The sequence below is a fragment of the Chionomys nivalis genome, chromosome 1 (genome assembly GCF_950005125.1).
Source record: "Chionomys nivalis chromosome 1, mChiNiv1.1, whole genome shotgun sequence".
In the NCBI taxonomy this organism is placed as follows: Eukaryota; Metazoa; Chordata; class Mammalia; order Rodentia; family Cricetidae; genus Chionomys; species Chionomys nivalis.
The window spans coordinates 186,796,862-186,812,582 of record NC_080086.1 but is presented as its reverse complement, the minus strand read 5'-3'; the positions used below and the strand labels follow the sequence as shown (position 1 = coordinate 186,812,582).

Sequence of the window (15,721 nt, the reverse complement as noted above, 5' to 3'; positions counted from 1 at the left end):
GTGCTGCCAGGAGCAGACGTGTCTCATTGTCATGAAAAACCCTAAGTTATTAAAACATTAAATAGCATATTCTGTAGTCCTATCTAAAATATATCTATGTACATCTAGAAAATCTAACTAACATGACTACAAGCTTGACTATTATTGATAATTATCCATTAACAACCTATATCCATTACATTTTTAAGTGAACTACACAATCACAATACCTTAATCAATATCAGAAATACATAAACATATAATAAAATATACCATAAATTAATATCAGTGAACCAAGATTCATATCAATGCAAATTATTCACATCTGTATCATCTCCCCTTTTAAATGTAAAAGAACATTTATAAACAATATATGGGAACATGGGCGCAGTTTTTTCTTTCCAAACTGCTTCCTGCTGAATGGGGGCGCTAATATTTGGGTCTTTTATGGGATAACCTGTCTGCTAGGTTCATCTCAGTTGGCAGTTGAGCGAAGCAATTTTTTAAGGGTGTTCACAGCAACCCTTCAGGAGGGCGTGATCTATCATACCATATTGGGATCGAAGAAGTAATCTATAGAGTCTCATTCTCTGTGAAAACAAAAGAAGAATCTCTTTTCCAAAGCATCATATCCTTAGATCCAAATTCTGAAGTCAAGGTATTTTGAAAATATCTATTTGGATTAGTTCAGCAACATTTATAAACAAATATCTTTTAGCAGCTGTTGCTCCTTCCTCAGCATTCAAACAATTCAAACAGAGCATAATAGCATATAGTATCAAGATTCTCATTGTATTTTCCATCTTTGTGCGGCTTTATTTTAACCTCTATTTCGTTTACTTTTATTTTATATTTTCTGTATATCTTCATCCTGGAATAACTCTTTAGACCAGGCTGTCCTTGAACTCTCAGAGATCAGTCTGTCTCTGCCTCCCAGGCATTGGGATAAAGGCTTGTGCTACCACACCTTGAAGTCACAGAGGTCAATCTCCCTCTGCCTCCAAAGTGTTGGGATTAAAGGTGTGTACTACCACACCCAACTACTTTCTTTCTTCTTTCTTTCTTTCTTTCTTTCTTTCTTTCTTTCTTTCTTTCTTTCTTTCTTTCTTTCTTTATTTTTTTTACTTTTAAGAACTTTAACATTTAGCCTGCATATATTTTTAAGTACAATGTAAATCATTTAAACATTTTCTTTGACTTTGAATCTTTCTTTTACTGTATATCTCTCTTTTTCTGACCACATGAGTCTTTAATTTACTGAGCAATATGGGTAGCATTAAAGCCGTGGCTTTGCCAGCTGTATCCAGCCCATTCCTTACCTTTCCAGCCTCATGGCGGAGGTACTACTGGAGCCATCTTTATTGCCACAACTCTATGGCATTTCAAGGTCCTTGCCAGTAAACAAGCTAAGACACTCAAATGCTTTCTCTGTAGTCGGCCCTGCCTCAAACAGTCACAGTTTGCCCTGGCAGGACGGCCCAGAAAGCCCGCATTTTAAAACAACACAACTTTTTTCCTGCTTCAGCTGAAAATAAACAAGCATGCAGTCAGTTTTTATCAATACCATTTAAGTGTTTCATGGCAGGACCTCTTAAAAGAGCTGCAAGCTTTGCAGCTAAAGCTGAGTCAGGAAGCCTCTCTTAGATGAGAGCGCTTGCTTGCCTCTAGCAAGCACAGCAGACCCAAGAAATTGCTGCTAACAAGAAAACATACTTTATTCTATTCTTTCCCAAGCTTTCTCAGGCTTTCTGTGGATATAGTCGTCCACACGTTGGGGGCCATTTTGTAGTGGGAGCTGTGGGCTGTGTTCCTGCCGCCCCAGCTCCTGGTCGCCTGGCTAGCTCATGCCCCAAAATAACAACACACAAACTATATTCTTTTAAACACTGCTTGGCCCATTTCTATTCATGTGTGTATCACCCCAAGTTGCGCTTACCGGGAAGATTCTAGCCTACGTCCATCCTGGGTCGGAGCTTCATCGCGCCTGCTCTGGAGGGGAGAGCATGGCGTCTGTCTCTCAGAGGAGCTGCCCTGCATCTGAGCTCACTTCCTCTTCCTCCCAGCATTCTGTTCGGTTTACTCCACCCACTTATGTTCTACCCTATGAGGGCCAAGCAGTTTCTTTATTTTTTAACCAATGACCTTCCTCCATCATTGGATGATGTCGTAAGTCATAAACAATCCCACATGAGTTTGTAATTATGATTAATAGGGTGGTATTTATTTAAAGGGGAAAAAACTTACAGATCACCATCCCAGACAACAGCCCTCTGTGCAATTAGGAAGAAGTCTAGTCGACGGAACCGGAGCAGGAAGTAAAGAGAGCGAGGAGGGAAGTAGCCGCTTTTTTAAAAGGAAAGAGACCACGCCCCAGTGGGCTGGTATCTCAGCGGCTATTGGCTAAAGGAGTGGAAGGACCTCCCGCAAAACCTCCCCCTTTTGTTTAAGTAAGAGAGTTCTAAACCTACTATGAAATTATATACAATAAGTACAAATATCCTATTCTAACTAGATTAGGTCTTATATAATAAATAGCTTGGATAAGTCATGAGTCGAAAGTAACTACATTTATATAGTCTTCAACCCCATTGAAGATCTGAGAAGGGAAATAATGTTACCTGAGTAATTAGGAAGTGCAATCAAACAACTTCCAAAACATGCAACAAATCACAGAGACAACTAGCTACTTGGGCAATCACCCAAGGTCACGTTTGCAGCGTTGAAGCAACCAACTTTGACTAAGGCCTAACATAACTGACATACCATTTTCAAAGGCAAGAAACTTGTCAAAACTATCTTACCCTGTCTTGGCAGAATATGACAGTCCTTTTTTTTTGCATTCACAGATACTCTGTATTTCTGTCAGTGGTTGAGATATGGGCATTTCTTTGCCCAAAGGCCAGTTCAACCAAGAAGAACACTCCAGGTGGAGTGTCTTTGATGCTCAACATTCTCTCGGGAATAGAGCGGTGTTGCCAGGAGCAATTGTGTCTCACTACCACAAAACTCTGAGTTAAAGGCCATTTTCTACAGCTCTTTGAAGAGGTTGAAGATTATCTATCTATACTGAGTATAATCTCTATGTATCTAAAGAACCTGATTAGTCTAATTATAAATGACAAACTTAGAATACTATTGATCTATATAATTCTCAATACCTATCTAACTTAAAGACTAAGACAATAAATGACTGTGAAACAAATGAGGACAATGACCTCCAAATATAAACAATGTACAAATATACATTGCAGTATGGTAAATATATATCAATACACAAACAATATGTAAGTATCTTAATCAGAGGTAGAAATGTACACTGCGATATGGTAAATATATAGAATATATATATATATCAATACAATATATGTGAATACATAAAAAATGTTTTTAAACAGAGGTAGAAACATGCACGCATACAATAGTCAATATAATTTCACTTTGTATCAATATATAAGAATCGATACCAATACATTTGTCTCAAAACAATAACGCACACGTACCAACAAGTACCAATCTATTATCCCTCTTTTTCTTTTTCAAATGATCCCTGAGCTTATAAAATTCCTTCCCCAACCCTCAACCATATACCAATTATAATCAACCCCTAAATGATGTCCCTAAACCCAAGGGCAAACTTTACTGGGAGAGGGGACGTCGTCCTCTAGAGTTACTTCCAGCTGTCATGGGGTCGACGTTCTTTCTGGGGGATCCTGTGAAAGTAAAATGATGGTTAAATTTCAAGATCAATGTCTTTTAAAATTGCAAATAGTCTCTGAGTATTTTGTGCAGGTCTGGCCAGAATGTTGTATAAGATGTACACTGTTTCAGCTAACCAAGTTGGAACTGTCTTGTGCAGCTGGTACCCAAAACAGGTCTTGTAGTAGCGCTATCAGTATCATGACGTCATATCAACCAGGTGGAGTTGTTGTTATGGGGCCCCATCTTCTTCCTGGAAACTTCAAATGTCACTTCAGGAAACACTCATTGTTCATTGTGAAAAACTTAAACATTAATCATATAGACATATATATATATATGTATATATATATATACATTCAATGAAAGACATGATAGATATATTCAATGAAAAGTATGATAGATATGAAGAAAAGCAAAGATGTTTTCTAAACTCATATTTCTTTCTGTCCCCTATCATGGCTCTTGACATGAGACAGAATCTCCAGAAACTCTGGGTTTTTCTCTTACCAACAGGCTTGGAATTGGAGAGGGACTGAGCCAGAGTCCAACTTCAAAACCAGCTCTATAAATTTAGAAATATGGTTTAGTATATTTTACTTACACAACGTATTCAGTTTTCTTGATAGTTCCTATTGGGCAGGTATTTTTCCATCTGTCAGTATCCAAACATCCAGGATCCCTTGAATTTTTCAAAGATGTGTGTTTTCCTGTGGAGATAAGAACAGAACCCTGCTCCCATTCTATATGTTTTTCTTACCACCTGTAGGAATACCATCATTGTGGATGAGTTGTCATTTCTCCTTTCCAAGAGGTTTCTCCTCTTCAAATCGAACCTTTATTAATTTTGATGTATCCACAATTTTTCTTCTCCTGTGGAAACAAGAGCAAAACCCCTTCCCCAACGTAGCACATCTCCTGGCTTCCATTGAGAGGTCAGCACATCTTTGAAATAAATTGGTTGATTTAGTTCAGCAGACTTTTCCATTATCCAATGTCTTTCTGCTGCTGTTGTTCCTTTCTCATTAGTGTTAAGAAATTTCAAGGTCAATAAAGCATTATGTAATCTATTTCTGGGGGTATTTTCGGTCCCTTTCTGTTTGTTCAGCATATCCTTTATAGTACGATTTGATCTTCCTATAACTGCCTGACCTGTGGGATTATGTGGTATACCTGTAATGTGTTTTATATTATAATAAGCAAAAAAGCGTTTCATTTTCTTAGATACATATGCTGGACCATTGTCTATCTTTATTTGTGCAGGTATTCCCACGATGGCCATAACTTCCAATAGATGTGTGATTACTGAATCAGCCTTCTCTGAGCTCAGGGCAGTAGCCCATTGAAAACCTGAATACGTGTCTATGGTGTGGTGTACATATTTTAATTTACCAAATTCCATAAAGTGGAACACATACATCTGCCAGATTTCATTTCTCTTAGTACCCTTTGGGTTACTCCCTGCAGGCAACGGTGTTTGATTATAGAAAGAACAAGTTTGTTGCCATGTAATGGAAAATTCTTTCTTTAGGCCTTTACTATTGACATGATGCTTCTTATGAAATTCTGAGGCCTGCAACATGCTTCCAATCAATAATTGATCAATGTCAGCGTTGCGTTGTGCTAGAGGACCAGGCAGACCTGTATAGGACCGGATGTGTGTTATGTACATTAGACAAAGCCTGTTCCTGATTATGTCTTGTACCTGGATAAACAATGAAGTCAACTCTGTGTCATCTGGTATAAATTCAGCGGTTTCAATATGCAAGGTAACTCTTTCTGCATATTGTGAATCTGTAACTATATTAAGAGGTTGTTTAAAATCCCTTAGCACCATAAGAATGGCATATAATTCTGCCTTTTGGACAGAATTATAAGGGCTTTGTTCCACCTTATTCAATTCATCTGACTTATAACCTGCTTTCCCTGATTTATTTGCATCAGTAAAGAACATACGGGCTCCAGTTATTGGAGCATCACGTACAATTCTAGGAAGAATCCAAGAAGTTCTCTTTATGAGGTTAAGTCTACCACTTTTGGGATAGCTCAGTCGGTAGAGCATGAGACTCTTAATCTCAGGGTCGTGGGTTCGAGCCCCACGTTGGGCGCCAGATGATGTCGTAAGTCATAAACAATCCCACACCATTTTGTAATCATGATTAATAGGGTGGTATTTATTTAAAGGGGAAAAAACTTACAGATCACCGTCCCAGACAACAGCCCTCTGCGCAATTAGGAAGAAGTCTAGTCGCCGGAACCGGAGCAGGAAGTAAAGAAAGCAAGGAGGGAAGTAGCCGCTTTTTTAAAGGGAAAGAGACCACGCCCCAATGGGCTGGTATCTCAGCGGCTATTGGCTGGAGGAGCGGAAGGACCTCCTGCAACAAATAATATCTTAAACACAAACATAAATCCTATAGTTGGCATTCTATAACCAAACCTGACAATTTAAACTTTCTAAAGTCACAAATGGGAGACTCTTTACTCATACAAGTTAGCTAGAGACTGTAATGCAAGGTAAGATGTCATTCATTTGAGTATAAAATCAAACAGTAGATACGAAAGTTTGTTTGTTCTTTAATGACTTATGGTTTAAGGGCCATATATATAATACATACAAATATGCACACATACACATGTATATCTTAAGTGAAAATATGCTTTATGTTCCTTAAAATTCTTATTTTAAATTTATTTTTATTGCATTTTTTCCTAGAAAATACAAGATCATTTTTTTTATATTTACTTGATACGTGTTTTTCAATGGCTGTTAGGGAAATAAGTAATTATTAGCACTATCACAGAATTTAAAGATGAAGGCAAACAGAGAACTTTTAAAGTGTAGGGAATCTATGTAGGTGAGGTTAAGGGACGGAACCAACACGGGCATGATGAGACTGGGAGTCAGTCTTCTCTGCTTCCAGGAGGATCCCTAGTGTTTGGTTCCTTTAGATTTCTGAAGTATGCTCTTTACTGTGGTTGAAGCTCGGTGGCCGCCAGCCACATTACAGAGCGGACACACCCAGTCCCTCATGGCCAAGCATGGAAAGAGTGTGTAGAAACAAGTGTGTCTCCGAGAACATGGATGAATGGCTGAATCTACCTGCAAGAGAAGGTTGGAACACAGGAGTAAATAGCTACTTGGGACAACCCAGAAATAGATTTTCAGGAAGCTACCAGTCACCCTCTCTGGACATTAAATATGTTTAATTATATTCTAAATATTCTTTATGAAATTTGGCAATATCAATAAACCAGTTGCTTTTCCGAACAATTTTTAACATTTTGCCTTTTTTATTTTGAATAGTAATACTTCCTATTGAAATCTGATGATTTATTTCACAATAATTACAATTGAATTAATTTTTTTTAAGAAAATACAATGTGTAAGAATGTGAACACTAGGGAGACATAGTGTCTGATTGGTATCAAAAATCATGAATGTTCCAAAAGAGCATAAGAATTCCAAAATATAATTTAATATGCTAAATATATATCTTAGAGACAGTGAAGAGAGAAAATAGAATATATGACCAAAAGACTCCAGAAACTCCACAGATAAATAAGGCATTACCAAAAGCCCTGGGAGGAGAAAAACGAAAAGCAATATAGAGTCTACCAGGAGCCTCCAACTGGGCAGGATTTAAAGGCTTGTGCACCCAGACTTTGCACATGGAGAAAGTCTTGGCACTGGCTCATGAAAAAGAGAGAACTTTCATGTTGATTCTAAGTGATTTTTAACTAAATTCACACTACATAGCAATAAAAGGCAGTATACATTAATAATTATGAGTCATGTTATAAAACATCTCATCTCCCATTTAACAACACTATTGAATATAGATTGGTAGGATGAATGGTGTCTTTTAATAACATTTAATATGCTAAACTGTTTATATATTCATATATAGTATTGCATATACAATATCGTTATCATTACACAGTGTGTGTGTGTGTCCTATAGTGACCATGTAGTACTGCATGCCCAGTGAGAACCTTATAATTATCTCTGAGGAAAGCAATGGGATTTAGTGTGATTTTAAATGTGTATAGCTATCATTTAAATTAACTAAGTGCCTGAGAACCCTCGCAGTTTTATTGAATATGAGTTATGTGGACATCAGCAATGAAGATAGATTATCTGCTCCCACTAATAGATTATATGCTGGAGTAAAACATGGCTTTCTGTTGCTGCTCCAGCAACTGCAGCTTCATGTATGCTTATTACTAGTTACAATATCACCTAGTTTTTTTTTTAATTATCAGAAGAAGTTCATGCTATTGACTCATTTATTCCCATGTTTATTATTCCCAATGAAAACTGTTAGACCTAATCCTCCCTGATTGAAAACATTTGAACCTAGAAAGAGCAGTATTTCTTAAGACTTTTGTAACTATTCATTATGGATATTAAAATTACAATCATGCGGCATTGTGTGAGCTGTGGTTTAGAAAAAAATCTCTACACATATGGTGATCAGGTGACCAACGCTATCCAGGTCTGGAGATGCTGAATGCTCTAGTACTAGGTGTTTGAAATTTTGACAAGTATTGCATTCACTTCTGAATATCGAGAATACATTTTTTGCTCTTAGAGAGTAAATTTAAAATGGGGTCTTTTGTAGCGGCACCCGTCCTGTTTGGAGTGATATAACAGATGCTGAATGTTCACATATCAAACAAAACGCCAGCCTTCTGTAGAAAAGAGGTGTCAAAAAGTTTCTTTGTACCTTTAACGCATGTGATTATGTCGTACAAAATGCAGAGTTTGTAAAAATTTCTTGAATATACAGGCAAAAAAAATGAATAATTCAAAACAAGCCCTAAGTTCTACATTCTATTGTCCCTTTATAACACAGGCGGAAGATAGCAGCGCACTCCCAATAGAGCTGAACTTGCACCAGTTACACCTCGGAAAATGCCAGATGGTCTATGGTCTACTTTTGAGAGCTGTCACATATGTAAAGATTTGAAAAAAAGCAAGACAGCTGAATGAGAACAGTGCATCATTAAAGCGGGAGCGAGGGTCCCCAGGCGTCGCCTGTGTTTTAAGAAGCCTTGTGTCACCCCCATATTAGCATGCTGGTTTAGAGCTCTCCATGAGTTCTACACAATAAGAAGAAATCTATTTTAAGCTAAATAGTTGTGGTTTAATCAGGTAGGCAGTTTCATTCTTCACTGGAAAATAAAGTCATGTTTCCTGTTTAGTTTTAATTGCAACTTGACCATAAGATTAAAATCATACCCTTGAAAAAAGATCAATGAAGCTATACTTTTCCTATCCATTGAGATGACTAAGATAAAGTGTATTCAGTTTTGATTTGATGGGCTGCACGCATATGGCAGAATCATTCAACTAAAAAAAAGTGTTTTAATATTTGCAAAATATAAAACCTGAAGTGAAGAGGTAATATTTGGTTACTTAATTATAATTCAAAAACTCAGAAAAATAATTAGGTGACAGTGAAACAAAAAATAAAAGTGCCATCATTTATCTGCCCCCAGAAATATATATGGTTTGAAGATTGAAGCGCAGATAAATCGTTAAGTATGCGTTAAACTAACGCTCCAGCTCTAACCCATAATTTGCAGTCTGTTCTGTTAGGAGAAAGAAAAAACAGGTCAAATTTATCATTGTTTGAATTTGGAGGCAGGACACGACCATCTTTTACCACTTGCATTTTTTTTAATTATTTATTGAGACTGTTTAACTATTGCACAGTAATTCTCAGACTAGAGTATGAGAAGATATTTTTGACTGATTGGTGAAGATTGGCCCAGCATTGGTCAGTGACATTTCAACTTCACCAAGCTCTGAGATTGCTTGAATTTTTCATTTTAGAGAAGAAGTAGCTCAAACGTTCCATTTCTCTGGAGAGATTTCTAGAAAGTGCTCTGGGAAGAGCAGTAAATTAGGTTGAGCTGTCTTCTTTGGCATCTTTCGAAATGTATAAACCTACCCAGCTGAGGGCTCAATGGCAGTCATTAGGATGTCATTCTGGATGCTCCGGGAAGCAGGAGCATAGGATTTTCTAAATCAAGTGTTGCACATTCCTAAGAAACGGATCTTCTGTTGAAGATGCTGGGCTGTAATAGTGGTCCTGAGGTCACATGGAGCTGCTCCATAGTGCCGATCAACACAAATTGTCATTGCTTACCCAGTTGTTCAATGATGTGGTGTCCAGGGAATTAAATTCATTAGCCTCCTGAGCACCAAGCCATTAAAATAGTCCCTCTTTCCACTTTAGTAAACTAAAGAGTTTCTTTTCATAATAGACATGTGGATGGTCTGGAATTTATTTGTATGTCATAGACATGTTATATGTGTGCATACGTCTACATACCTGCAAGTCTGCTGTTCCACTGGTTATGTGTCTGTGTATGGCCGAATGCCACAGTGCAAGAGCTGCTGGAATTTGGTAACACAACTTCACATCTAATTAAAGTTCCATCAACCCTTACTTTTCTTTCCCAAAATGCCTTTGGTAATATTTATTCCTCTTTCTTATTTTGGGATCAGCTTCTTAAGTACCAATAAAAAAAATACCCAAAGAAATGTTAGTGGGAACTACACTAACTAAAGTAGGACAGAATTACCAAACAAGTAGAGTGAACATCCTGATGCCCACTCCTCTGAAGGCGAAGGCGTAAGTCACAAACAATCCCACGCTAGTTTGGAATTATGATTAATATAATGGTTATTTATTTAAAGGGGAAAAAGCTTACAGATCACCATCCCAGACAACAGCCCTCTGCGCAATCAGGAAGGGAGTCTAGTCACCAGAAGCGGAGCAGGAAGTAAGAGAGAGCAAGGAGGGAAGTAGCCGCTTTTTTAAAGGGAGAGAGACCACGCCCCAATGGGCTGGTATCTCAGCGGCTATTGGCTGGAGGAGTGGAAGGACCTCCCGCAGCACTCCTCGGACATCTTCATGCTTTTCAATAGTGTTTTGTCATTTTCTTGATTCCTGAAACTACATCTACCCATTTTTCCTGCTCTTTCACTGGATCTTTATTCGTGTCTTTAAGGGGTTGGTTTGGAATTTCGTTTTTCTCCCTATGATGAGAAGCTAATTCTTCTTTTGTTCACTTGCGAATTGCCTACTATTAGCGTTGCATACTGTAATACTATTTATTTTGTACAGTTTACCTTAGATACATTTTTCTTAATTTTTAACTTTTCATTCATCCTAAGAGTGCACGATGCCACAAGCTTGTGTTCTCCTTTCTAGAGCTGTGATGTTCGTTCTTTTTCTAACTCATTTCTTTTGTTGGGACGTGTGGTGAAGGAGAGGAATGAAGGTGGTCTGCTTTGCTTGGTCCAGTCTCAGACAGGAGTTCTCCTGAAGTGCTTACATGTGCTTTTGGTAGCTGCACCATATCGGATTCAACTAGTTTTTTCTTTAAAATGGAGCTAAAGAAATAAACAAGAAAAGATTTTCACTCAGATTTAGAATTGCCTGGGAAAAAAAACTAAGTTTGACTATTGTCCAAATTTAAGTGTCTGAATTCATCGTTCCTTTCATTTCAATGGAATTGTGAGTTTAGTACTGAGACCATGCTGATGTATGTGTAGTTAGGAGACCAACAAGCAAGAGCAGCCTTCCATAAGCCAGTGTTCAATTACCTGTTTTGTAAAACAGAGTTGTTGTTTTTTTTTTAAATTCTCTAAAATTATATCTTGGTATAGTGATATTTGTTGAATATACTTTTACTTTACTTTCTAGTCCTTCCTTCCTTCCTTGTTCTTTTCTTCTTCTTCCTTCTTCCTCCCTCCCATCCTCTTCATTTCATTCTTTTCTTCCTTCTTTTTAGAACATTCCTCTTCTTCCTGATTCACCTTTTCTTTCTTCCTCTCCTCTATAACCCTTCTGTCTCTTCTGTTTATTATCATTGGTTAGACCTCCAGTCTGTTTTTGAATTTGTATTTTTGAATATATCTTTTCATTATTGTAAAATAATAGCTTCCTAACTTAAGTTCTTGCTTAACTAGATGAACTTTGTTGTTTTTTTTTTTTTTTACTCAGCCCAACCTCAGCGCCTGCCTCGACTGCAGACAACAACACAGGAGTCTAGCAAGGAGGAAACAGGCAAGATAAAGAATGGGGGCCCCACGAGTCTGAGCAATGGAAACGGAATTCATCACGGAGCCAAACATGCACCCACAGATAATCACAAAATTTCAGCTCCTGTTTCTCAGAAAATGCATAGGAAAATCCAGTCCAGCTTGTCTGTAAACAATGATAGTAGTAAGAAAAGCAAAGTCAATGCTCTCTTTTCCCAAAAATCTGCCTCCTCCCCGGAAGGTAAGTGGGGATACATTAGATGTGCATTTTTTCTTTCTTTCTTTCTTTCTTTTTTTTAAATCTCATGTAAAATTATTCAGAAGCAGTAAATTGATCCGGAAAACATGAGTAACATTTTTGCCCTTCCATCAGACAAACATAAATTTTGGTAAAATCCACTTAACTTTTTCCAATAAAAGTCCAGGATAAAAAAGGAAGACCCGACAGCCAGCCTTCTGCTTTTAGATTACCATCCTAGAGTGACTAGTCATTACTTTAAATATAGCAGGTGCACTTTTTTTTTTGAAATGCCACAGTTAAAAATATGAATATACCATTTTGGGGCATATCAGAGTGCCGGTATTCTTTCCCTCCGTGGTGCAGTGTGTGATGCTGTGCAGTGGAGATAAGATTACCTGCTTACATATTTGTCTTGCAAATTCATTCTTAATATGCAGAGCTGAAATAGGAAAAAGATCGTGTAATTTTCCCGGTCTTGCTGGAAAACAGACCAGGCAAGGAGTGTCTGTGTGCTGTCTTCCAACTCCCTTGCTGCCAGCACATAACACACACTCACTCTAGCCCCGCCCAGCCCTTTTGGTCTTCTCTCATACACTTGCCAATGTTCTTTGACCTCAGGGCAACTGGTTATGATTTCTTTTACAGTGCTATTTCATTGGGCCTTAGCTGAGTTAAAGTCAGGTAAACTATGGACCAGGGTAGTTTTTCTCTATTACAAACTCACTTGATGACAACCTGCAGAATCTCTCAATATGGTCCATTAGAGGAAGCAAAAACCCAGTCTGTGTAGTCAAACTTGCGAATTACTCCCATGTGCATTGCTTTCTGTTCTTCCTCCTTTCCTCATCTGCAATTATCTATCTGAAATCCAAAATCTACTGTATATATTTGGTACTAATAAAATATGTTTGTATGCATATATATGTATATAGTCACTATCCATATATTTTTTTCCTTACCTTTCTGTTTTAATTGACCTGAAATATTAAAGAGGATTCTGTGGAAGGTCTCCATAAAGCTAGCCATGCGTACTCACAGTGATAAATTGAGCTGTAAATAGGGAATTGTGTTGAGAGTTCCCAGTAATGAGTAGGAAAAAGGATATTACATTTTGGCTACAGGTGTCTTAAACTCAACTGAGGCAAAGTATTGGGTTGATCAAATGATATGATAATAAATGGTCTGTATAGTTCCAGGTCAGTGACACTACTTTCCAAACTAATTAGATTGAAAAGGACATGATTGACATTTGAAAATGAGTTTGACATGTAAGCTGCATGGTCATCTCTGAAGTGTAGGTAGGCTGTTAACTAAACTGGCTCTCCAAGGAGTTGGGAAGGCAATGCAATTTTCTTTAGAGGATCTTCCCTTCGAGGTGATTGGCTGAAATAATTGAATGCAATTGAAATCTACTTGTTTTATACATATGAATTTACTTGTTATGTTCTTCGGCTCTTGTTTTCCATTTTACTTATTTTAATATTAAAAAGTGATACCACTGGCATATAAGTCTAACCTGAAATAGCTTATATGGCTTTACAATAGTTCTTGCTTTTAATTGTGTTTGGATTTATTTGGAATGCAAGAATGCAGCTTTGGTAGTGATATGGAGGAGAAAAGGAAGCAGGGTGTGAATGAAACACATCCCTTCTCTCTGTCTTTTTCTCCTCTATTTCTTTGTTTTGTCCTCATCTTCTTCTCTGCCCTCCGATCTCCTTTTAGGATTGACCACAAATATTTGGATGCAGGAGTTCCTTATAGGCTACAATGATCATAAAATAGCATTTAAGATCAAGTTTTGGAGGCAAGAAGAGTATGAAACACAAGGAAAAGCATCCAAACAGATTGTCGAGTTCTGGCCATGGCTTCACTTTTAGTTTCTAGAATTTTTTTTTTTGCATACTTTGTGATTTTTATTTTGAATCTAGACTAAAATTTCACTGTTCTACTTCATACATTCTCAAAGTTAGCTATCTCCATGAATTTGGCTCTTGTTTAAGGTTGTGTCTTTAACATTTGCCTCAGGATTACAGACAATCACCTCCTCATTTGACCTCTAAGAACTTTAAACAGGCAAATAGCATACAGTGGTCAAACCAAGAACACAGAGCATCTGCTTTGGACGTTGAATTTTACCTTGACCCTGTTGACTGTGGTGGCTTCTCTGAGACCCTCAATACCGGTTTCCTCATTTATGTTTTGATAATTGCATGCAATTCACAGGACAGTAGTGTGGCTGAGCAGAATAGCAGCCCCCATGAAGAAAGCAGGCAGACAGTTTCTGTTACAGAGGGGGCATTCATTGCCCAGATGAGACAACACAGCTTAAAAGAGGCTGCTCGAGTGTCTTCTGTTGGCAGTCAGCCCTGTCTCAGCACTCTACACGCTCAGCCATGCTGAAGTCCAGTCCTCACCTTAGGACACACAATGCCTCCCAACTCTAAAACTGTTTCCCATATTTGATCAGCAGAGGCCCTTCATCGTCATAATGAAACACTGTGAATTAACTGTGTATTACTTTTGTCATTTGAGCCAGAAATATGTCTCTCAAGTTGTCAGTGTTATTTGCATTCAATATGCAGTATAAAAACCACAACCAAAAAGGGAGTACAATGTCCAAGAGGGTAGCTGTTTTTGAAGTTTTCATGTAATATTATATTGTACTTTTTTGTTAGTTGCGTGTAGAATAATTATACATGATGAAGGCTTAAGAAAATATGAAACAGAAACAAAATAATGTAGGCAAACATCACAAGCCTGACGTTAACTGGATTCACAGAGTCAATTTTAGACAAGCCAGGGCTACATGGTAGTAAAACCCTGTCTGCCAGAATCAAAAAAGCAAAGATCCTCAAAGAACGAAACAGAAACAGTTTTCTAAGTCTATCCATTAAAATATCCCATTACAATTGCTTTACAAAAACAAATCCCATCCATGTTTATTCACACAAAACAAAAAGCCACTGCAAGGGCCCCTGCTCCAGCATGTAACACAAATCTCTGCAGCCAGGGACCATTCCAGCAGAGGAAAGCCATTTTGCTGTGGCCCTGGCTGCTGGGAAGGCCACAGCTCTCTCCACATTTCATGAGGAGAGGAGAGGACTGTCCTGAGTGTGAGGAAGCTGGGCTGTAAGAAGGAAATTAAAATCTTGAAGACAAATCTGCTTTGAAAATGATCTAATCAGAGGGTCAGAGATGAGGTTCAGCAGTTAAGAGCCTTGGCTGCTGTTCCAGAGGACCTGAGTTCAGTTCACAGCATCCATATATTGGCTTACAACTGTCTAGAGCTCCAGTTCCAGAGAATCCAGTGCCCTCTTCTGACCTCTCTGGAGTCCTGACATAATTCAAGGCCGTTTTTCTCCTCAGAGTAAGATACTGCCTCGAAGAATCAAGCTAACTCCGGGCAGTGGTGGCACATGTCTTTAATCCCAACCCACGGGAGGCAGAGGCAGGCGGATCTCTGTGAGTTTGAGGTCAGTCTGGTCTACAAGAGCTAGTTCCAGGACAGGCTCCAAAGCTACACAGAGAAACCCTATCTCAAAAAACTAGGGGGGAAAAAAAAGAATCACGCTAACTAATGAAATAATTAATTAATCTGAGCTAAGGATAATTCACAACATCACTTCAGTGTGGATGGCAGTCCAGCTCTGGTGGAGGCATGGACTTTCATCTCAGTGTGCATTTCTCTGCTTAAATTCCTTCCTCTGGAGATTTCAGGAGCAGCTCTTACACTTGTGCTGTGTTGG

General features: G+C 38.1%; 1 protein-coding gene across 2 annotated transcripts in view; it reads left to right on the top strand.

Moving 5' to 3' along the window:
• Mdfic (MyoD family inhibitor domain containing) overlaps positions 1-15,721 on the top strand; it is an 89,784-nt gene that overhangs the window by 46,379 nt on the left and 27,684 nt on the right. For both annotated transcript variants that reach the window (XM_057789370.1, XM_057789378.1), the window contains exon 4: positions 11,697-11,975. In XM_057789370.1, coding sequence (XP_057645353.1) covers positions 11,697-11,975 — 279 coding nt within the window. The remainder of the gene's footprint in view (positions 1-11,696; positions 11,976-15,721) is intronic.